Source organism: Haliotis rubra, unplaced genomic scaffold, assembly GCF_003918875.1.
Source record: "Haliotis rubra isolate DU_JTF1 unplaced genomic scaffold, ASM391887v1 Scf161, whole genome shotgun sequence".
Taxonomy (NCBI): domain Eukaryota; kingdom Metazoa; phylum Mollusca; class Gastropoda; order Lepetellida; family Haliotidae; genus Haliotis; species Haliotis rubra.
Genome location: NW_025765570.1, coordinates 1,136,616 through 1,161,840, shown reverse-complemented (window position 1 = coordinate 1,161,840; position 25,225 = coordinate 1,136,616). Strand labels below are relative to the sequence as shown.

Below are 25,225 nucleotides of genomic sequence, written 5' to 3'. Positions count from 1 at the left end.
TCTGTAGTGTACCACATAGTGTCCTGACTCTGGAGTGTACCATATGGCATGCATGTGTGTGATGTGTAGGTGCTGCTTGTACTAGCCCAGACTTGTCCTGGTTTTATAGTGCTAGCCCACTGAGATACCATGTGTCCTGAAGCATGAATACCCCACAGATGTGTACTGACTCGAGCCGACCAGTCCTTGTTGTACCCATTAATGCCGACTCTAGCCAGCGGCCCCAAAAAGTCCATATTTTAACGCCTTTTGTATGATGCGATCGGGATCGAACCCGCCTGACCTGTATTGTCTCCACATATGTGTCCTGACTGTGTATTGTGTACCACATGTGTCCTGACTGTGTATTGTGTACCACATGTGTCCTGACTGTGTATTGTGTACCACATATGTGTCCTGACTGTGTATTGTGTACCACATATGTGTCCTGACTGTGTATTGTGTACCACATATGTGTCCTGACTGTATTGTGTACCACATATGTGTCCTGACTGTGTATTGTGTACCACATGTGTCCTGACTGTGTATTGTGTACCACATATGTGTCCTGACTGTGTATTGTGTACCACATATGTGTCCTGACTGTGTATTGTGTACCACATATGTGTCCTGACTGTGTATTGTGTACCACATATGTGTCCTGACTGTGTATTGTGTACCACATATGTGTCCTGACTGTGTATTGTGGACCACATGTGTGTCCTGACTGTGTATTGTGTAGATTGACAATGACATGTGTCCTGACTGTGTATTGTGTAAAACAAAGGCCTGTATCCTGGAGCCGGAGTGTATCGGCCATACAAATGTATATATGAGGATGATGATGATGAGTACCATATGTGTCCTGACTGGTATTGTGTACCAGGTGTATCATCCCTAGTGTGTATTTGTTCACTGCATGAGACCTCAGGGACGAGATCCCAACACTGAGAGGCAACCAGCACCTACAACCCAGAGCATTACAATACACAGAGGTGAGACTCTTACCTGACTGGGCATTGTAGGGGGAGAGGGAGAGCTGAGGGTGTGGGCAGGGCCTGTAGTGATGCGGGTTGACAGGCAGCACCTACACCCTCACCTAGCCAGGCACTGTGGGTCGAAGAAGGGCTGGGGTGAGGGCAGGGCCTGTAGTGATGGGGGTTGACAGGCAGCATCTACACCCTCACCTGGCCGGGCACTGTGGGTCGAAGAAGGGCTGGGGTGAGCGCAGGGCCTGTAGTGATGGGGGTTGACAGGCATCACCTACACCCTCATTTGGCTGGGCACATGGGGGAGAGAGAGGGTTGACGGTGTGGGCGGGGGCCTGTAGTGATGGGGGTTGACAGGCAGCACCTACCCACTCACCTCACTGGGCACTGTGGGGGAGTTAGGGCTGAGGTTGTGTCCTGCTACAGCTTTAGCTGTGTGGGGAGGTTGTGGATGTTGTGTCCTGCTACAGCTGTAGCTGTGTGGGGAGGTTGTGGATGTTGTGTCTTGCTACAGCTGTAACTGTGTGGGGAGGTTGTGTCCTGCTAAAGCTGTAGGTGTGTGGGGAGGTTGTGGATGTTATGTCCTGCTACAGCTTTATGCTGTGTAGGGAGGTTGTGTCCTGCTACAGCTGTAGCTGTGTAGGGAGGTTGTGTCCTGCTACAGCTGTAGCTGTGTGGAGGTTGTGGATGTTATGTCCTGCTACAGCTGTAGCTGTGTGGGGAGGTTGTGGATGTTGTGTCTTGCTACAGCTGTAACTGTGTGGGGAGGGGTTGTCCTGCTACAGCTGTAGCTGTGTGGGGAGGTTGTCTCCTGCTACAGCTGTAGCTGTGTGGGGAGGTTGTGTCCTGCTACAGCTGTAGGTGTGTGGAGAGGTTGTGTCCTGCTACAGCTGTAGGTGTGTGGGGAGGTTGTGTCCTGCTACAGCTGTAGCTGTGTGGAGAGGTTGTGAATGTTGTGTCTTGCTAAAGCTGTAGCAATATTGTCTGGTTGTGATATTGTTACAATATTGGTTTGATTCATTTCTTCATTCCACTGATATTTAACATCATGTTGCTATGCTACCATATTGCTATTGCCACACTGAGGCATGAGTTTGTACCACACAACACTATCACGTGGCATGTAGCGACACTGAACATGTCAACCACAACTTGTTATACTTACTTTGACTTCCCCAAACTCAGGTCACAGAAACTGGCAAACAAATTTTTGTACTGCTAGTGAGAATTATTTTTGGAAAATAATAATGTTCCTGAATTTTAAAAGAGTTTTACTGAAAATGTCCCTGAATTCTAATGTCTAATTTTGTCTTTAAATGGTCTTAGCACCAGTGTTCAGGTTTTTAGGCATCCTGTTGATTCAGCAGTAGCCCTCTGTTTCTGTACAAATTTGTGGCAACCCTGGACAATAAGATTGCAGAGGCCTACATCTTTAGTGAATAAAGAACAAATGTAATCCTGTTTGGCTCAGCTGGTGTGTGACCTGAGGATTCCCTGTCATTATGCGTTGTCTGTGATCAAGAGAATCTTTGGACATGAAAGAAGATAAGAAATGAGAGGATGCTGGGATGATTGGCTGTTATGGATGACAGTATGTTTCATATCAATTTGTAGTTACTACATGTTTTTACATTGAAACTATTGTTCATTGTGTTATATCATTCTTCTCATGTTTCATATCATCAGAGGTCTGACCTTTAGGAGACAAGTTCCATTTGTATAATTATCCATGTTCAAAACAATTACAAAGGCTTTCCCTTCAAAATTTGTTGAACGGAAAATATAATTTTTGAAAATGAAAAATTTGGGTGTGATGTTCTAGATCTGATCCTTACAAAGAGCAGCTTCAAAGATGGCAGAAAACTTTAATTCCCCCCCAAGGATAACAGGTATTCTGTTTGCAGACAGTTAACCCGTCTAATACTGTACCCTCTTCCTTCAACTCATTACCTCTGCATGATCTTTCTCCGTATCATCAAGTAGTTCTAGATGAGAACAATGGGCTTTCTCACTTGCAGGATCTGGGGTCAACATTCAGTTTTTATTGTTGTGGGAGGGGCGGTGGGGTAGCCTAATGGTTAAAGCGTCGGCTCGTCACGCTGACGACCCGGGTTCGAATCCCCACATGGGCACAATGTGTGAAGCCCATTTATGGTGTCCCCCGCCGTGATATTGCTGGAATATTGCTAAAAGCGGCGTAAAACCCAACTCACTCACTCACTCACTATTGTTGTGGGATAATCTGCAAAAATTATCCGATATTTCATGAATGTTTCTGTGGTTTGATAGAACTATTTCAGTTTGCAGTTTGGATAACACTAACAAGATCGTGGATTGAATTGTGTACTGTCACTGGAATGTATCAATCAAATTCATTATCATTAACACATACAGCTTTTAGTTCATTTTATTTCTCTTTTACACCAATAAGGAAATATGAACTGTAAAGCAAATATTATTTTCTGATATTCTTTTTCTGCTTCCCTTAAAGATTTGTGTTGTGTTTGCTTGAAGCAAGAGCTCCCAAGATACCACATATTTTTATGCATGATTGATAAGCTAACAACAGATTGATGTTTATGAATCTGATGTACCATGATAAAGTTGCATTGTACATTGGCATCTCATTGAGGTAAATATTTGTCGCCTTGCTGGGATTCCAGGTTAGCTGTCCCCAGCAGTCTATGCTTGTTGTAGGAAGAGATTGAAAGGGTTGGATGGTCAGACTGTGTTCCATTGTATCCTAACACCTTAGATTGTTGATCAATCAATCAATCACTGGATTGTCTGGTCAAATGACAGAAAGGCTGCTGCTGTCAAGAAGGAATATTGCAGAGTGCAGCATTAAACATCAAAGAAACTAAATCAAATATGTGTTCTCAAATTGATCGATTTATTGAACCTGGCTTTGTTTAATGGCTAATGTTCTAATGAGATACTTGATATTCTGTACTAATTATAATTCACAGTATTTTGCATGTTTGAAGTTACTTCTAAGCACCTAACGTCTTTCCATGAAACACAGAATAATTCAGTATGTCATATATGTGGTGGAATGTTCAAAGTACATTGAATCCTTGAGTTATCTCCCTTTGATCATTGACAATGTTCTGTAATGTTTGCTGCAGAATGTGGAACAAATATCATAATTACAAACGGTAAGTATGATGTCAGGGTAGAGAGGAATGTCGCCGGTGTTGTCCTGTGCCTTACAGTCACTTCCCCCGTTCCCCCTACACCTCCTCATTGCGCTTACAGCCAAATGTCAGTTGGAAAATGCTGATTTTTAGTTGCAGTGTGCACTGTTTTCTGGGTACTGTTTTGCAGATATTTTATTTATTTGCTTATCTTATGTCATATTTTGTGTGCTTTGTTTGAAATGCACAATTTGTACAACAACATTTCAAACATCAGCTTCATGGTTCAGCATGATGGTTTGAGGTTTGCATGATCACAATGATTGGACTTAGCTGAGAATATGTTGCTAATTTGTCCAAGAAACATCATTCCATACTTCAAAAGAAGAGGTATTTTATATAGACAATTGAATAGCACATTCTGTAGGAGTAAGATATATACACACACAGTGTATTCAAATGATGTATACTAACAGGGTTTAAACACAGTATGTACATGTATACACACATTGTGTGTGTAATAACAGTGTATACTTTTCAAATGCTGATAAACACAGATTTTACAGATAGCATACAGATAATCTACCCAAACATGAGAGGTGATATATACCAGTATACATATTACACAGCATATAAGCACGCTGTATAGATGTGAACATATGTGCTCTATGTGGATAATGTATACACCCAATACAGATAAGATAATATATACACCCAATACAGATAATAAGATAATATATACACCCAATACAGATAAGATAATATATACACCCAATACAGATAATAAGATAATATATACACCCAATACAGATAATAAGATAATATATACACCCAATACAGATAATAAGATAATATATACACCCAATACAGATAATAAGATAATATATACACCCAATACAGATAATAAGATAATATATACACCCAGATAAGATAATATATACACCCAATACAGATAATGTATACACCCAATACAGATAAGATAATAATGTATACACCCAATACAGATAATATATACACCCAATATATACACCCAATACAGATAAGATAATATATACACCCAATACAGATAATATATAATATATAATATACACATCCAATACAGATAATATATACACCCAATACAGATAAGATAATATATATACACCAATACAGATAATAAATACACACAATACAGATAAGAGATAATATAATATATACCCAATATGGATAAGATAGTATGTACAATACAGATAAGATAATATATACACCCAATACAGATAAGATAATATATACACCCAATACAGATAATAAGATAATATATACACCCAATACAGATACAGATAATATATACAATACAGATAATACAGATAAGATAACCCAATGCAGATGTATATCCAATACAGATAAGATAATATACATCCAATACAGATAATATCTAATATAAATACTGATAAGATAATATATATCCACTACAATATATAAGATAATATATGCACCCAATACAGATAATAAGATAATATATACACCCAATACAGATAAGATAATATATACACCCAATACAGATAAGCTAATATATACACCCAATACAGATAATATCCACACCCATCATAGATAATATCCACTCACAATACAGATAATATATACACCCAATACAGATAAGATAAGATATATATACATCCAATACAGATAATATCCATTCACAATACAGATAATATCCACACACTACATATAATATCCATTCACAATAAAGATAATATCCACACACACTACAGATAATATCCACTCACAATACAGATAATATATACACCCAATACAGATAAGATAATATATACATCCAATACAGATAATATCCATTCACAATACAGATAATATCCACACACTACATTTAATATCCATTCACAATAAAGATAATATCCACACACACTACAGATAATATCCACTCACAATACAGATAATATATACACACAATACAGATAATATAATATATACACCCAATACAGATAAGATACACCCATATAGATACATCCAATACAGATAATATCCACACCCATTACATAGATAATATCCACTCACAATACAGATAATATATACACCCAATACAGATAATATAGATATATACATCCAATACAGATAATATCCACACACATACAGATAATATCCACTCACAATACAGATAATATATACACCCAATACAGATAAGATAGTATATACACCCAATACAGATAATATCCACACCCATCATAGATAATATCCACTCACAATACAGATAATATATACACCCAATACAGATAAGATAATATATACACCCAATACAGATAAGATAGTATATACATCCAATACAGATAATATCCACACCCATCATAGATTATATCCACTACCAATATAGATAATATATACACCCAATACAGATAAGATAGTATATACATCCAATACAGATAATATCCATACACACTACAGATAATATCCACCATACAGATAATATATATTCATAAAGATAATATCCATACAGATAATATGGCACACTGTATCTGTACAGGAAGTATGTTACAAGAAAAGTTTGTTTGTCTGATTAGGTCCACACAGATAGGGTGAGCCTGTGAATACATTGTTTCACCAGTACATCAGTGCCATTGTTCATGTGAAATGTTTGCATGAGATCCCTGGCCAAGCTGTCATCAGCCATTGTTTCACACATCCGGCAAGTAGCTGGCATCCGTTAGTGTGTCAAGTTTTTGCTTGAGTATGAGTTTTTTTCGTCACAGTTTGTGCATATCATTTGTTTTTGTGAAGATTGAGATTTTCAGGGGTGTTTAATCAATGTGAAAGAGATTATTTATTTTGTATACTATTGCATCAGTGTTAGATTATTGTTGGACAGAATTCACAATTTCATGTCAATATGTTTTTATAAACAAAAAGAATAGTTTCTTTAAACAGCAATTGCTTGATTTGCTTTTGTAACTAAACTGTGCTAATGACCATCATTGGATAATTCAGCTTGTAACAAAGTGTAGGATAAGGGATGGAAGTGTCACTGCAGAACGTCAAGTGTATAATCCCTAGCTAGAACACAATGACAAGTAAATGAACACAGAACTGTGGGCTAGGTTGATAATTATACCCTCTATGAGCATACACTCAGGGGAGTTCTCGTACACCCATTGGGAAACTTTTAGTATTTCTGTTCATGACTATGTGATATCCATGGTGTCAAGTTGCTGCAGAGAGATTATCTCATTTTGTCATGTTGGTAGCTGTATCTGAGAGTGATATCTCATTTTGTCATGTTGGTAGCTGTATCTGAGAGTGATATATGTTGGTAGTTGCAAGCTGGGAGTGATATCTTATTTTTGTGATATGATATCTTATTTTGTCATGTTGGTAGCTGTATCTGAGAGTGATATCTCATTTTGTCATGTTGGTAGCTGTATCTGAGAGTGATATCTCATTTTGTCATGTTGGTAGCTGTATCTGAGAGTGATATCTTATTTTGTCATGTTGGTAGCTGTATCTGAGAGTGATATCTCATTTTGTCATGTTTGTCATGTTGGTAGCTGTATCTGAGAGTGATATCATTTTTGTCATGTTGGTAGCTGTATCTGAGAGTGATATCTCATTTGTCATGTTGGTAGCTGTATCTGAGAGTGATATTTTGTCATTTTGAGTGATATCTTATTTTCTCATTTTGTCATGTTGGTAGTTGTCATGTTGGTAGCTGTATCTGAGAGTGATATCTTATTTTGTCATGTTGGTAGTTGTATCGGAGAGTGATATCTCATTTTGGTCATGTATGGTAGTGGGGCATGTTGGTAGTCTAGTGGATATCTCATTTTGTCATGTTGGTAGCTGTATCTGAGAGTGATATCATTTTGTCATGTTGGTACAATGTATCTGAGAGTGATATCTCATTTTGTCATGTTGGTGATATCTTATTTTGTCATGTTGGTAGTTGTCAGTCAGAGTGATAGTAGTTTTTGTTGTTGGTAGAAGAGTGATATCTTATTTTGTCATGTTGGTAGTTGTATCTGAGAGTGATATCTCATTTTGTCATTTTGTCATGTTGGTAGTTGTGTTGGAGTGAGTGATATTGGTAGTTGTGTTTGTCAGTGATATCTGTTGGTAGTTGTATCTGAGAGTGATATCTTATTTTGTCATGTTGGTAGCTGTATCTGAGAGTGATATCTTATTTTGCCATGTTGGTAGTTGCTGTGTCAAGATGTTGAGTGATATCTTATTTTGTCATGTTGGTATCTGTATCTGAGAATGATATCTTATTTTGTCATGTTGGTAGTTGCAAGCTGAGAGTGATATCTTAGAGTGATATCTTGATATTTTGTCATGTTGGTAGTTGCAGCTGTGTCTGAAAGTGATATCTTATTTTGTCATGTTGGTAGTTGTGTCAGAGTGATATCTTATTTTGTCATGTTGGTAGTTGCAGCTGAGAGCATATTGTCATGTTGGTTGTTGTATGTGAAGATGATATCTTCTTTTGTGACGTTGGTAGCTGTATCTGAGAGTGATATCTTATTTTGTCATGTTGGTAGTTGTGTCTGAGAGTGATATCTTATTTTGTCATGTTGGTATCTGTATCTGAGAGTGATATCTTATTTTGTCATGTTGGTAGTTGTGTCTGAGAGTGATATCTTATTTTGTCATGTTGGTAGTTGCAAGTCGGAGAGTGATATCTTATTTTGTCATGTTGGTAGTTGTATGTGAAGATGATATCTTCTTTTGTGACGTTGGTAGCTGTATCAGAGAGTGATATCTTATTTTGTCATGTTGGTAGTTGTGTCGGAGAGTGATATCTTATTTTGTCATGTTGGTATCTGTATCTGAGAGTGATATCTTATTTTGCCATGTTGGTAGCTGTATCTGAGAGTGATATCTTATTTTGTCATGTTGGTAGTTGTATCTGAGAGTGATATCTTATTTTGCCATGTTGGTAGTTGTGTTGGAGAGTATTATCTTATTTTGCCATGTTGGTAGTTGTAAGATGGGAGTGATGTCTTATTTTGTCATGTTGGTGGCGCTATCTTAGATAGATGTCTCTTGTTGTCATGTTGCAGTTGCAGCTGAGAGTGATGTCTCATGTCATGTTGGTATTTGCAGCTGAGAGTGATGTCTCATCTTGTCATGTTGGTAGTTGCAGCTGAGATAGATGTCTCATGTTAGTAGTTGCAGCTGAGATTGATGTATCATATTGTCATGTTGGAGGTTGCAGCTGAGAGTGATGTCTCATATTGTCATGTTGGTAGTTACAGCTGAGATAGATGTCTCATATTGTCATGTGTTGTAGCTGCGAGACGTGTCTCATATTGTCATGTGTTGTAGCTGCGAGACGTGTCTCATATTGTCATGTGTTGCAGGTCACGCGGAGCAGTAGAGGGTGACAGATGGCATTCTGGTAGCCGCTCCACACATGGTTCCCGGGGCAGTGGACACCACACCTCACAACATCACACAACTCAGCAGACCAGACACCATCAGAATAGGTGGGTGGAAATGGAGGACGTCTCTTGCTTGTTGATTCATTATGACACCATCATGGCTAGAGATATAAAATAAGGTTAGATGCTACCACCAAGAGTGGTGTCATTACATACTACCACAAGAGGCGGAGCTGATGTCAACATCACACCCGAACTGACATACATGGCATGGTGCAACTGATTGTCAGGCAATCTTCCTCTGTGTTTCAGCTTCCAGTCATCACACAACTCGGGATACCATCATCTCCCCGAGGGCCCCACCCACACAGCCCCTCCCTTGGCACCGAACCCCTACCACCGGTCATCCTACAATGGAAGTGTCCAGGTAAGCCCTTCTCTGTCCTTGTTGGTGTGGGTCCTGTCTCTGCACACAGTGTAGTTGGTGAACATCCGTTCTGTGTGCTTGCAGGCGTAGAAAGATCCTTTCTCTTGACTTGTTGTACAGACAAGATAAGCCCCATCTCTGACCTGTAGTGCCAAGATAAGCCCCCTCTTTGACTTGTAGTGCCTAGATAGATTCCTCTCTGACTTGTTGCATAGCCTAGATTGATCCCATCTCTGACATGTTGTAGAACAGATAGATATCATCTCTGATCTGTTGTAGAGCCTAGATATATCCCTCTGTGACTTGTACAGTATAGATAGGCCCCTTCTCTGGCTTGTTGTACAGTCCAGATAGGCCCCTTTCTTGTTGGTTATACAGCCAAGATAGGCCCCTTCTCTGGCTTGTTGTAGAACCTTGATAGGACCCTTCACTGGCTTGTTGTACATCCTAGATAGGCCCCTTCTCTGACTTGTTGTAGAGCCTAGATAGGCCCCTTCTCTTGCTTGTTATACAGCCTAGATAGGCCCCTTCACTGGCTTGTTGTACAGCCTAGATAGGCCCCTTCTCTGGCTTGTTGTAGAGCCTAGATAGGCCCCTTCTCTTGCTTGTTATACAGCCTAGATAGGCCCCTTCACTGGCTTGTTGTACAGCCTAGATAGGCCCCTACTCTGACTTGTTGTGGTACCTAGATAGGCCCCTTCTCTGGCTTGTTGTACAGCCTAGATAGGCCCCTTCTCTGGCTTGTTATACAGCCTAGCTAGACCCCTTCTCTGACTTGTGGTACCTAGATAGGCCCCTTCTCTGGCTTGTTGTAGTACCTAGATAGGCCCCTGTTGTAGTGCCTAGATAGGCCCCTTCTCTGGCCCCTGTACTCTGGCCCTTCTCTGTACAGCCTAGATAGGCCCCTTCTCTGGCTTGTTGTACAGCCTAGATAGGCCCCTTCTCTGGCTTGTTGTACAGTCTAGATAGGCCCCTTCTCTGGCTTGTTGTATAGATAGGCCCCATAGTACTTGTTCTAGATAGATAGCCCCTTCTCTGGCTTGTTCTCTTGGCTGTAGTGTAGTCCTAGATAGGCCCCATCTCTGGCGTGTTGTACAGTCTAGATAGGCCCCTTCTCTGGCTTGTTGTACAGTCTAGATAGGCCCTTCTCTGGCGTGTTCTAGTACCTAGATAGGCCCCTTCTCTGGCTTGTTGTAAAGTCTAGATAGGCCCCTTCTCTGGCTTGTTCTACAGTACCTAGATAGGCCCCATCTCTGGCTTGTTGTAAAGTCTAGATAGGCCCCTTCTCTGGCGTGTACAGTCTAGATAGGCCCCTTCTCTGGCTTGTTTTAGTATAGATAGGCCCCTTCTCTGGCTTGCTGTACAGTATAGATAGGCCCCTTCTCTGGCTTGTTGTAGTACCTAGATAGGCCCCTTCTCTGGCTTGTTGTAGTACCTAGATAGGCCCCTTCTCTGGCTTGTTGTACAGTCTAGATAGGCCCCTCTCTGGCTTGTTGTAAAGTCTAGATAGGCCCCTTCTCTGGCGTGTTCTAGTACCTAGATAGGCCCCTCTCTGGCTTGTTGTAAAGTCTAGATAGGCCCTCTCTGGCGTGTTCTAGTACCTAGATAGGCCCCATCTCTGGCTTGTTGTAAAGTCTAGATAGGCCCCTTCTCTGGCGTGTTCTAGTACCTAGATAGGCCCCTTCTCTGGCTTGTTGTAAAGTCTAGATAGGCCCCTTCTGTTCTAGTACCTAGATAGGCCCCTCTCTTGTTGTAAAGTCTGGCTTCTCTGGCTTACCTAGATAGGCCCCATCTCTGGCTTGTTGTAAAGTCCTAGATAGGCCCCTTCTCTGGCTTTAGGCCTGTAAGTGTTCAGTCCTAGATAGGCCCCATCTCTGGCTTGTTGTAAAGTCTAGATAGGCCCCTTCTCTGGCAGTGTTCTAGTACCTAGATAGGCCCCATCTCTGGCTTGTTGTAAAGTCTAGATAGGCCCCTTCTCTGGCTTGCTACTGTACAGTCTAGATAGGCCCCTTCTCTGGCGTGTTCTAGTACCTAGATAGGCCCCTTCTCTGGCTTGTGTAAAGCTGGCTTGTTGTAAAGTCCCTAGATAGGCCCCTTCTCTGGCTTGTTGTACAGTCTAGATAGGCCCTTTCTCTGGCGTGTTCTAGTACCTAGATAGGCCCCTTCTCTGGCTTGCAGTACAGTATAGATAGGCCCCATCTCTGGCTTGTTGTACAGTCTAGATAGGCCCTTTCTCTGGCTTGTTGTAGTACCTAGATAGGTTCCTCTCTGACTTGAACAGCCTAGATAGGCCCCTTCTCTGGTTTGGACAGCGTAGATATCTCCCCTCTCTGACATGTTGTACATCTTAGATAGATCCCCTACTTCACTGACCAATGTGACCTGTATTGCTGTAGTAATTTTTGTGTTGCTGTATCCTGTGTATGCATGTGTTTTCTCTACAAATATTCATGTAATTTTATCTCTACTCTTAAATCTTTTTTACAGATTTAATACTTTGCCCAAATGATTTTGAGTGTGAGTTCTAGAATAGTTTCCATGATTATCTGGAAGTAAAGGTCAAGAGTATGGGTATTCTTTATCATGTTAATTTTAAAATTCCAGATAACATAATTATACTTTTCTAAAGTTTCAAAATAAATTGATTTTGATTACCTTGACCTTTACTGACTTGCATATAAATAACAGCTGCCCTAGTTATTTCATTAATACGAACAAAGATTATTTATTATATTGCTGTTTGTAAACTGTCTAAATGATGAAACACATAAATCTCTGAATGACCAGACCAGGTTTCTCCATGCTTTATAAGATGGATTCCAAATTTATCCTGTTTTATTTTGTAAAGGAAACATTCTCAATGACAAAGAAATGTTAGCATTTTACTGAGTTCGCATTAATGGAATAATTCTGGTACAGGCTTGTGAGGTTGGACTTGTATTTATTCTGCTAATCCTTTCACTGATGTAAGTGTGGTGAGTTTGTATCATCTAACAAATATACTAGGGACACCTAACAAGCTCTCTAGTTGGGGTGGGTCGGGGGTGTTTCAAGCGAATAGGTTGTCAGTACCTTGCACTTGCAGCAGACACAACCCATAATGGAGGTATAAGGGGGACTCAGTTGATTGAGACAATGTACACTGACACTGGCAAATGTTGTCAGCTTCTGTCGTCCAGACTAGGTGACAAACAGGCTGTAGTAATACATGTACGATTGTCTGCAACTCTTTGAGGAAGTGGCATAATCACACTGTCATGCAATTTCTCGGCAGATCATCTTCTGTCGACTGCACATGACCATGTCGTAGGTGGCTTATTGAGCAGTGGATGGCGACATCAGTATGTAATATACAGGCTTGGGGTATACATGCAATAGTGATGCTTGCTGTAGATGTGCACTCTTATAAAAAAAATATAACTTTCTTATGTTATCTTCAACTTTGGCATCAGAATCCACAAGCAAACACCCTTATTGATCAATCTCAATTCTTACAACAAGATCACCTACATCCTGTGTTATCCAGCCACTCAACTTCCCAGCATTGTTTCAGTCAGACTCACAGGGTATCTGGGGTAACACCAACCTTGGTTACCTTTATCAGGTGGTCAGTCCAAGGTGTCTTCAAGGTGTCTCTTTAGATTTGATGGTTAGGTTCTGTGACTTTGCTGATGGAGCGTCATTGAACCCAGATTATGTGAATTGTTGCTCATAGTAACTATCACAGGATTGTCTGGTCCAGACTTGTTTAAGTATGTCATATGGCTGAAGTATTCTTGATTATGGTGTCACCAATAAAACAAACCAACATGGTTAATTGCATTTAACAATCTCTCGCAGTATGAGATATTGCCATAGGAACTGTCAGCATTAATTCACAAAGGAAAGCAGATATCTGTACTCCGTAATTCCGAAACAATAGAATGTCAACGTGCTATTATTTACGGCATTGTGTTCATCTGCAGTCAAGCAGATGTCTTTATGGGTCATACATTAGCATGTCCTTCCCTGGTGATCGCTTGCTTGATAAAGGTAGTAGCATTTGTACAGAATTCTTCATTTCTACTACCATGACTACAGCTTCTAATAGACCTGTGAAGATCCGGGGTAGAATAGGTCTTCAGCAACCCATGTGCTTGCCATAAAAGGCGACTATGCTTGTCGTAAGAGGCGAACCTATCGGGATCGGGTGGTCAGTTTCGCTGACTTGGTTGACACATGTCATCGGTTCCCAATTACGCAGATCGATGCTCATGCTGTTGATCACTGGGTTGTCTGGTCCAGACTCGATTATTTACAGACCGCTGCCATATAGCTGGGATATTGCTGAGTGCTGCGTAAAACTAAACTCACTCACTCACTCACAGCTTCTAATATGCCATTTCAGAATAATGCCTTGATAGCCTGGAATTTACTGTCTGAACATGTGTGAATATTGTTTGGTATCCATGTGTCAATCAATGGTTGTGTTGAAACTCATGATGTATCATGAAACATCAGTGTATGGGGAATCATTAACCCCCAGCAAGAACTGATCTAGTGCTTAACTCATGCTCAACTATATCTCACCTAACATCTCAACTGAGGGACCAGTTCAAAAGTTTGATGTCAGATAACAGTGCCAGTTGGCCTTGCCATTTGGACCAAATCATCTCACCTGATTATTAATGATGTACATAGTTACTTAAAGCCAGACCAATTTTATTTCTTGTTTTATGGATCTGCCGGTCGTATGTTTTCAAGAATAAGAAAAAAAATAAAAATTAATTTTCCCCGCTCAAAAAATAGAATCCTCATGTTTTTATTGGCCAAATATGTAAGCTTACCAAAGAAATGTTTTTGATTTTTTTTTTGCCCCATATACACTTCATAAATTGCCAAAAAATAAATATTTTAGTATTCAAAAGGAATATTACTTTGACTGGTGAGTTTCATGTTATATTTTTTTCCTTCCTGCCTTTAGGTTTTCTGATGACAAAAATCAATAAAACAAGAAATAAAATTGGTCTGGCCTAAGCAAGGAAGAACTGCTCTTATTTTAGTTCATTTGCTGTTTGGAGTGATTCTTTCCATGAGGTAGGGCTTTGTCCTCGCTGGTAGAAGTGCTTGTTCAGTATGATATAAGAATTTGATCATAAAATTTGGTCTACTGAAACCCAACAATGATAGTCAACACCCAAAAAATAGACTTCAGTCGATAAATGATCTGAAAAAAACATGCAAACAATGTTTGACAAGAATAAGCAGCAAAACTCCAGAATTTTCAGAATTTATATTATTTTGAGGGGGTTTGCAGAGGGAAGTATTTTTCCAACATGAAACATTTGAACTGGTCCCTAATATTTATGAGACTGCTGTCTCAACTAACACCAACATCAGCTGCAGAATATGTCAGACCAATGTTATGTGGTGATCTAGTCTTATTTCTGAGCCAATAAACAGAAGGCAAAAAAGTGCCCAGATAAGTTCAAATAGGTGAAGTAGATAACTGTTAAATTAGTAAGAGTGACTTAAAAAAATGTGCACCGTACCAATAGTATTATGATAGTTATAATTTAGTGCCATGTAGATAAACTGTTGCAATGTAGATACAGCTATTTTAATGTTGTAATATATACTTCCCATCAAAAGTTTAGACTTACTAGTGTAAATATAGCCACTTACTTCAGGCAACTGTTCTAAACTAATTTTTGCAAAATATTCCATACTGTTTACATGTACTGTTTACACATGAACTGATGTATTGTAAAACAAATTCTTAACGTTGAAAAGATTATTGTCATGAGTTCAAGAAATGATAAAACTCAGTGAAAATTGGCCAATTCTTAACAAAACTTTACACCAAAGCGCAACTGTTCACATGCACGATATTTACACATGCTTTTCAGCAGTTTGATGCATGATCCTAGTGCAGTTCATCTGCATAAGGTTTGCAGTTGGTTCCCCCAAGTTAGTGGAGAAATTCATCTTTGATGTAACCATATATATCTACATAACATATAGTGAGTGTTTTCAGTGAGTCTAAACATTTGATGGGAAGTATATATTTTTTTTCTCCACAATGTTAGTCGAAAACTTGGAATGTCGAAAGTGGAGATGGATTTCAGAAGTCTGCTGGCTTTATACACGCAAATTTACCAATGAAAACATTTTTTTACAAATGAACGGGCAGTAATGAGAAACAAATTATTTTGATGCGTCCTTACTAAATTCACACACAGGTGTTGACTTTGATCAGTGGAGAAAAGACTTGGTTTTTAATGTCAATAAAACAAAGTATATTTTGATAAAATGTCCTGTCTACTCTGAAAAATCTGTATTTGTGGAGAAAGAAACACAGTTTGTCGTGTATATATTCAGGCTTAGTACAGGATGTTTAACATATGTCTGATCTTGTCTAATATAAATGGGGGTCGGTGGGGTAGCCTAATGGTTAAAGCGTTGGCTCGTCACGCTGAAGACCCGGGTCCGATTCCCCACATGGGGACAATGTGTGAAGCCCATTTCTGGTGTCCCCCTGCCGTGATGTTGCTGGAATATTGATAAATGCGGCGTAAAACCAAACTCAGTCAGTCAGTCAATCGAATGTAAATGTAGCACTTAAGGAACACCCATGTGCATGTTTACATTTTTATATATTATTCTATGGCAAAAATATGATCAACATTATGTTTTCAGATTACTATGCAATCTCTAGTTAAAACACAGCATTATGTTTGTGTTTTTTTAGGGCTGTCCAAACTGCACTAATTTTGTGAAGAGAACAATAGCACAAAATCAAGAAAAATAGAGAATACTCCAATATTCACATGAAAACAATGAGGGTTCTCATTAAGACATTTTTATCATAAAACCATTTGTTGACAGAAACTATTTAGAAGTTCATTATGCAATGTTCAGTAAGTAGATGGTAGAATCAATAGAAGTAGTTGTTCTGTATCCTGAAGGCAACAATCCATTTATGTATATACAAACTAATGTGGTTAATTAATACCGAAATGCATTAAAAGTGGCCAAAAAGTCGCCTGCTTCTCTCGCAAGCCATATGCGAAACCACAGACAGGTTACGTAACTCTGTCATGAGATCACTGCAGTGGCGTCATATGAGGAACGATTTTCAGTTAGTTGTAAAGAAAGTGTGTAGCATGCTCATCATTTTGATGATTTCTCGACATCAACGACGACATGCCGAATCGTTGCTTTGTTGCCAATTGCTCCTAGGGGTCGGGCGATGGTGTCACCATGCACAGATTTCCACAGGACCCGCGAGTTCGTTGCTAAATGGGTTATGTTTGTGAGTGGTTTAGCCGGCGTTGTGGAAGCCTGAAACGATATCTTACTTGTGTTCAGATCGCCTCCACGGAAGTTAAAGAATCAAAACTACTTACTAGTTGTAGTAAAATATGTATATGATTGATGACCATAAAGATTTTCCATGGCGCACTTGTAACATAACGATTTCTTCCTCGAAGTGAGGTTGTGGTCGGTAACAATAATATTGTAAGTAGTATTATATTGACACCCACCTGGCTGCCAGGAGAGAAATTGTTATAAAGATATGCTATAATCATGCAAAATCCTATTGGCCATCAATAAAATAAATATTTTACTACCAGTATTAAAGACGTTTTGATTTTGTAACTGGAGTGAAAACAAACCTAAATAGCATTTATCCTCAGACTGGCGGATGTTCCCCGACAGGGCCATCATTTTGAAAATCGTAAAGTCTGTTAGAATTAATGAGATTATAGTTTGTTTTCATCAAGTTAGAAAAATCAAAACTACTTTCTACTAGTAGTTAAATATGTATTGGAATCATAACCAAACGGATTTTGCATGACACAACTTATAACATAACGATTTCTTCCACGAAGCCGGTGGTGGGGTCGAAGTTACAATACTGCGTGATATATTTCTTGCTACATTCACATGGTTAATGTCCACTCACCAGTATGTAGATACTAGTCAATGTGCGTCTTTATATTTGGTCTTATATCCTAATTTGTTTATTATCATACTTGTATGCATTTTGAAACTAAATAAAAGCAGGCGATCTGCTGATACTTATAGTGAATTTATAACAGAACTGTAATAGCTAGACATTTTATAGTTTGCCAATGTGAATCATAATCCGCATTACAATACACTAGCTGCATGTTGTCTGTCTCATTACACTTCACGGCGAAAACAATGATTCTGTTGAATGCTCACGACAAATGAATAAAACAAAATGCAAATATTAAAATTAAAACAGATTAAAGTTATAGGAACAATATCAGGCCATTACCTTGTTCGAGGAATGTATCCATCAATATCCACAAAACTGTTCCAAATGATGTGTCTTTTAACAGTTTAATATACGAAAAAGTGATCAATCTTTTCAGGTATTGGTGTATAGTCTCATTGGTCACCCAAGATAGCACACCTGGCAACTAATTGCATAATGTCCGCCTTTCTTTAAAAACAGTAATTTAGTTAGCCAATAATGGGCAATCAATCAATGTATTGCCGGTTAATCCTTTGAACGAAGCACGTTGTTTTAACGCAGACACCGACACGACAGAGTCTCATTACACTTCACGGCGAGAACAATGATTCTGTTGAATGCTACGACAAATGAATAAAAACAAAATGCAAATATTAAAATTAAAACAGATTAAAGTTATAGGAACAATATCAGGCCATTACCTTGTTCGAGGAATGTATCCATCAATATCCACAAAACTGTTCCAAATGATGTGTCTTTTAACAGTTTAATATACGAAAAAGTGATCAATCTTTTCAGGTATTGGTGTATAGTCTCATTGGTCACCCAAGATAGCACACCTGGCAACTAATTGCATAATGTCCGCCTTTCTTTGAAAACAGTAATTTAGTTAGCCAATAATGGGCAATCAATCAATGTATTGCCGGTTAATCCTTTGAGCGAAACACGTTGTTTTAACGCAGACACCGATTAACGACAGAGTGTATTCAGTATAGATTAGTAAATCTACATACATAAACACTACCTTTTGTCAAATCCGGCTGTGTAAGATAAAAGTAATTAATCAATCAGCGTGTTATCGGTTAATCCTTTGATCGATGTTTATAATGTTGAATATTTACTCCAGACACAAGAAATGCCAAATGGGAACCTTTGTCGGGTAATCTAAGTGTGTTACCACTAATTATACCTGTTATAAATTCATTAACTGACCATCAAGTGAATGATGACAAATAACACGTGTAGGTTTATACCACCTAACACGGGTTACAACAAGGGAGTATTAATTGCTGTATTGCATGTGAAAACTTATGGGCCGACACTGTTTGAGAATACAAACAGATTTTTACATGACATGATTAAATATCGAGGTAAAAACACAGAAATGGGATCAATTTGGATCAGTCATTATACAAATAGGGCTTAACGACACCAATCGATTTTGACAGAATCGTCTATGAAAACAAGTTGTAACTTCGGAAACTAGGCAAAGCAGGAGACAAAATTAAATGCCAGTAGATTGTGAGAACATATAGCTTTCATTTTCACAACAATTGTCACGCGATTTCAGGTTTATACAAGCCTGTAAACAAGATAATTTACCCCTAAAATGTAGATGAATTCTGCATGAAGCCCTCAAAGCTATTCCTCATATGACGTCACAGAGACGCGCCGCTCTGATTGGTTGAAATTTCGTTCGCGGGTGAGAATTGTGCACTGTTGTCAAAAAGGTCGATTTAAGTCAATTAAAGGTCGAAATGAGTAGTTTTAATGACGGGGTTTCATTTATAACGATGCCAGTTAGTGATTTATGTATTTGTACCCCCTAGGGTTTATGTGATCTTTAACATATGTCTCATCTTGTCTAATATAAATGGAGCACTTCTTAAGGAACACCCATGTGCATGTTTACATTTTTATATATTATTCTATGGCAAAAATATGATCAACATTATGTTTTCAGATTACTATGCAATCTCCAGTTAAACACAGCATTATGTTTGTGTTTTTTTAGGGCTGTCCAAACTGCACTAATTTTGTGAATAGCACAAAATCATGAAAAATAGAGAATACTCCAATATTCACATGAAAACAATGAGGGTTCTTATTAAGACATTTTTATCATAAAACCATTTGTTGACAGAAACTATTTAGAAGTTCATTATGCAATGTTCAGTAAGTAGATGGTAGAATCAATAGAAGTAGTTGTTCTGTATCCTGAAGGCAACAATCCATATATGTATATACACACACATAATGTGGAAATAATGCCAGTATTTGGGGACCAAGTGTGTAACTGTAAGGAGCGTTATAGGGAGCCTGAAAGCCTCCTGTATCAGCTACATTCAGCGTTGAGTGAGGTTTCTTTGTTCTGGGTCAGCTTGACCCAGCTGATCAGGGCTGTGCTATGTTTAGCTGTGCTTGCATTGATTGAAGTCTCGCTCAGATACAGCTCGTATAGTCAAGTTTCGCCAGAACAGAGCAGGGGACCTCGTGGCGCAACGGTAGCGCGTCTGACTCCAGATCAGAAGGTTGCGTGTTCAAATCACGTCGGGGTCAACATAGTTTTGTTTTTGCAGCCAAAATATTTTTTGTATATGGTCTAATTTATGCTGTGTATCCAGTAATCTATCACTTTTCTTACATTTATTTTCAAGCAATTATTTTCAAGTAACTGTTTATTTTTTCAAAATGCAATTCTGAAATGACATTTTATAAGTTTACTTGATATATTTATGGTTTAAGGGTAGTGTTTTTCAGCAGTAACTCTTTGCATTAAAAAGGGTTTGATATTTTCTTTTGATGTACAAATGTTACCCCTGTAAAAGACACTTCATCATTTTCAGCTTATACTTAGAACACACTACCCACCGTCAGCTTTTATCCATATGGTTAAAGATTTGAAGGACATGTGCACTAATGATTTCACTCCTCTGAGGCATAGATGCTGTGATACACTTTAGTACGGACGTTATTGTTGATGTTCACTGACAGCACAATAGATATCACTGTGTGTAATTGTTAGCACCATGTTGACTGGGTTGGCTTCTTGACAACAAGTCTCTTCACAACAGTTAACATGGAACTTTGATAACTTACTACTTATGAAACTCATTGTACTTCAGCACAGCATACAACACTTCAGCACAGCATACAACACTTCAGCACAACATACATCCTCCTGTATAAACCATCCTCCTGTTCAACCATTCATTCACCTGCATTCTAATCTCAATGTGGAGTTCACGTTTGTACATTGAATAAGGAGGTGATGTATAAATATTGATGGTTTCACATATACAATCTTACGTGCTGTCATTAACTGGAATGCACTTAAAAGTGGCATTAAACCCAACTCAGTCATACACTGCCTAAAATTCTTGCTCAAGCATTAATTTTAATGCATAAATTTTGATGTTGTAAAATGTGATTACAGCAACAACCAGTTTATGTTCACCATCACACATATATGATGTATGATAATTCTGAATATCGGCCTTGATGTTAAACAAAGACAGAGGTAATAATTCAGCATCATAGTCAAAACCTGGTTTGTTAATGTAAAGATTTACTGGTCTCTAGGTAACTACATGAGAAGGCCTCATCACTTACTCGTTTCTTTCAGAACAGGTATTACTTATGTCATACTTTCAGGATTTAAGTGGAAAATGGGGGCGGTGGCGTAGCCTAGTGGTTAAAGCATTTGCTTGTCACGCCGAAGACCTGGGTTCGATTCCCCACATGGGTACAATGTGTGAAGCCCATTTCTGGTGTCCCCTGCCGTGATATTGGTGGAATATTGCTAAAAGCGGCATAAAACTATACTCACTCACTAAGTGGAAAATGGAACATATGAAGTCATACATTTTAAAACATTACAGCATTAACTATGACATGTCATGTACCTGATAGGATGACACATATTTTGAGACAGTTCTTGAATGAATATTGCAATGTGTTAGTGCCTTGAGCATGCACAGGTGCACGGAAAACAGGTGCTTTGTAAATAGCCATTATTATTATTTAAAATGTTTCTCCTTATTTTCCAGTCCAACTCTCGAAGTCACATAGATCCATCAAAACGCCTGTCATCTGGGTCTCGCTATGCTCCCCCGTCCCGTCCGTCACCGGCACCAAGTGACCAATCAGGAAGCAGAAGCATCAACAGCAGCATGACCTCGGAAACTGTCCCGCAACATGTCCGACCACCAGCTGGCTACACCTCCGACCTGTGTACAGAGTTATGATAGGGGACAAGAGGGGTGGATTTCTGCCAGAGTGGCGCTGGACCTGTGAGAGAGGCTTGTTGCCAAGCAACAGATGGAGAGAGAGATGACATGCAAGATATGGAATAATCATTGTATCTTGTTTCTACGGGTAGTAGAACCTGCTGTCATTACATTGGAAGGCATGATCATAGTGAAACACAGGATTGAAAATTGACAAGCCATAACATCAGTTTTTGTTACATCTTGTACATTGTGAGGTCACAGGGCAGAACACTCAACACATTCAGGGATAAACTATCAACGTGAAGCTTGTGGCCTTTTTGGTCAACAGTCACCTGTAAGAATGGATGTTGCCACAAGTTGTGATCCTGTCTTACAAAATGTAACTCTAGTCACCTCACTCTTGTCCTGTCTCTCTCTGTGTTGCTAGGCAACAAGAGGTGTGTGGATGGATGACTGTGTGAATGGATTTAATGGAAGAGGATTGGCACTCATAGTTGTGGTGACTGTCATGACTTGGGTTTTCATGGTAACTCCAGGAGTATCTCCCCTTGCAGGTAACTGACAGGTATGAACACTTAGTTCACAGGAGATATTCATCACAACCATGTCTTGCACTGTAAGCAACTCACTCAAGGGGAGATAGATCTAGGAACTAAGGCATCATGGACGGCCTTGTTTGTGGAGGCAGATGCTGCTTCCTATATTAAAGTTGTTAAATTTGCTGTCTAAAAGGTGATATTGATCGTGTTTCTACATTCTTCTTCTGTGGACATTGATCAGACAGTATCTATGTTGATCTCATGTTATATGGGACACGTGTCAGTGAGAGGCTGGTCTGGTGTCAGTTCTGTATCAGCATCATGTCCGATTCAGGTTGGTAGATATACTTCTGATCAGGATCAGTTCTCTATCATTTCTGTATCTGGTCTTGCATGAGTTACGTACCAGGACGGGTATTTATCAGTATCATACTCGGTTGAGATGCAAAGATACACAGATCTGATACTGAATTTTGTTTAGAAAATAAATTTGTGATTAATCTATAATGATATATCAGTAAGTTCAATGTTAACTGTATAATTATATGTATTGTGATATGCGTCCAGCCTTATCTATCTAGTTACACCCTCCAAGGTCATGCATATCCTCCAAGGTCAAATCCAGCTCCAGTCAGAGGAGACTCCAATTGGGCAAGAATGTTTGACTTATGGTATCTGATAAAATATTAACACTTGTAAGAACTTTTTAAGTCTTCTTTACTAATAGCTGAGAGCCATGTATTAGCCATGCTGTGTGTTCTCTGTGGTGGACTGTAGTCAACTGTAGCAATTGTGCGATAGTAGCCGTAACTGAAGGAGTAATACTCGGTTGTGTACACCTCACAACTACTTATTGAATCTGGTCTACACAGTGTATGTAATTTATTCAAGCATGTATTTATGTCTTCCTGTGTATTGGAGCATATTCACTAGCTGAAGGTAATGTTAGACTAGTGCTGCGAGACAACTCACATTCCAGCGTTCTGGCGAGGGACCCAAGGTTCCTGCCAGCTTGGTTAAATCAGCCATCTTGGTTTTCTGTCAGTGGTATTTTGGGGAGACCCCCGGGCTTGTCATGAGAAAATAGGTTGAGGTTTTGTGGTGAAGACAGCTATGCCACGTGTAAATGTGGATGTTTTATATGCTGGGAAACATTTTCACATGCTACTGTCAGAATTGCTTGGTATAAGAGGATATTAGAACATATGTTTGCAACTTTTCCATATTTAACAGAAAAATTATGTCAGTTTGAAATGTTCTAAATTGAATTATCATACTAGAGAGCTTTAATTTGGTTTTGTACGTATCATGTACTAGACCAGCAAATTTTTCAGTAGGAATAACACATCGTCAGTTCTGACACTGAATGTGTGTAAATATATGTATCCCACTTGTAGGAATGTTACAGCTATAAGTCATGGCTAGAACATGAACCAGCTGTCATACAGGTAACCTTCCTGGGAAGTGTACATACTTGCTGCTTAGTGCATGCCAAACAGGGCCACCCCATGGTTGGCAACCATGGATGAGCTCGTCCGATGTCAAACATTGTGATTCCTGGTCAAGTAGCAGGATATGCTTCCTGTATTTCAGCATTCAGTCAGTATTTGTAATATTTGAGGCAATATTTATTTCACCACCAAATATTTGTATATTTGCAAGGTAATGCTATGTTGAACTTTAGAAATGAAATTGGATATAGAGATTTTACATCACTAATTGTTACAATGTATACAGGTAGGTTGTTGCTGTTGTCCCTGCCACCAGCTCTCAGCATGGATGTGCATCTATCTGTTCCAAAGTATATAGTTTCAAGCATGCAGTCAGTGATAGTATTGTCCAAACAACCACTTAGAAAACCATAGATACACTCTCATTGTTGCCATATTGAGGAATTGTTAAATATTGAGAAAATAAATGAAGTCCTACTGATTTGCTTGGAATGTTTCAAATACATGTTGAAAATTAAATCTGTTCTGATGTCAAATTTAATTTTAATTTAGATCAGTTGATATCATATTGATAAGGTGCAGTTCGTAACACTTTAGACAATGTCAATTAGTCTCACAGTTAGAGCATCCTGTTGTTGGCTTGACAGATGCTCCACTGAATTGTCCCACTGACTCAAACAGTTGCTTCTTGGATTACCTGACCAATATGGGAATAACCCTCACGGATATTTTACATCTTGTAGACTACTTCCATATCTTTATAAAATACAGGACCACAGAAAAGGGAATAATTACTGTGAATCGCTGAAATTATAGGGCAAAGGCATTCAAGCCATTTCAGTTATAGAATATCAAGATGCACATTAGCTTTGCTTTTATACATTTCAGTTTTTCAAAAATGTTTGGGGAAAAACTTGGAATAAAAATAATAATAATTTTCCCCACTCATAAAAATAAAATCTGAATGTTTTTATTGGCCAAAATGTAAACATACAAGAAATTTTGGTTTTAGATTGTTTTTTTTTTTTTTGCCTATATACACTTCATAAATTGCCAAAAGTAACATAGTTTGAGTACTTAGAAGGAATATAACTTTGACTGGTGATTTTGGTCTGGCC

General features: G+C 38.8%; 2 protein-coding genes across 6 annotated transcripts in view; both read left to right on the top strand.

The window, feature by feature from the left end:
- LOC124271558 (band 4.1-like protein 4A) overlaps positions 1-913 on the top strand; it is a 112,933-nt gene extending 112,020 nt beyond the window's left edge. Inside the window, exon 26 of the mRNA XM_046706696.1 lies at positions 898-913. Within this exon, the coding sequence (XP_046562652.1) occupies positions 898-902 (5 nt within the window). The 3' untranslated portion in view covers positions 903-913. The remainder of the gene's footprint in view (positions 1-897) is intronic.
- LOC124271560 lies at positions 909-25,012 on the top strand. 5 transcript variants are annotated; one of them, XR_006897076.1, is made up of 8 exons: positions 920-974; positions 2,791-2,857; positions 4,097-4,126; positions 9,451-9,576; positions 9,784-9,898; positions 12,386-12,415; positions 21,468-21,515; positions 21,935-25,012. XR_006897076.1 is itself a non-coding variant. In XM_046706699.1 (6 exons), the coding sequence occupies exons 3-6, from the start codon at positions 4,098-4,100 to the stop codon at positions 22,130-22,132; spliced, it is 468 nt and encodes a 155-aa protein (XP_046562655.1). In that variant the 5' UTR covers positions 920-974; positions 2,791-2,857; position 4,097; the 3' UTR covers positions 22,133-25,012. The 5 variants fall into 5 exon arrangements, 2 of the variants coding, with proteins under 2 accessions (XP_046562656.1, XP_046562655.1); XR_006897075.1 differs by lacking the exon at positions 21,468-21,515; XR_006897077.1 differs by lacking the exons at positions 4,097-4,126; positions 21,468-21,515.
- Positions 25,013-25,225: the final 213 nt, after the last annotated feature.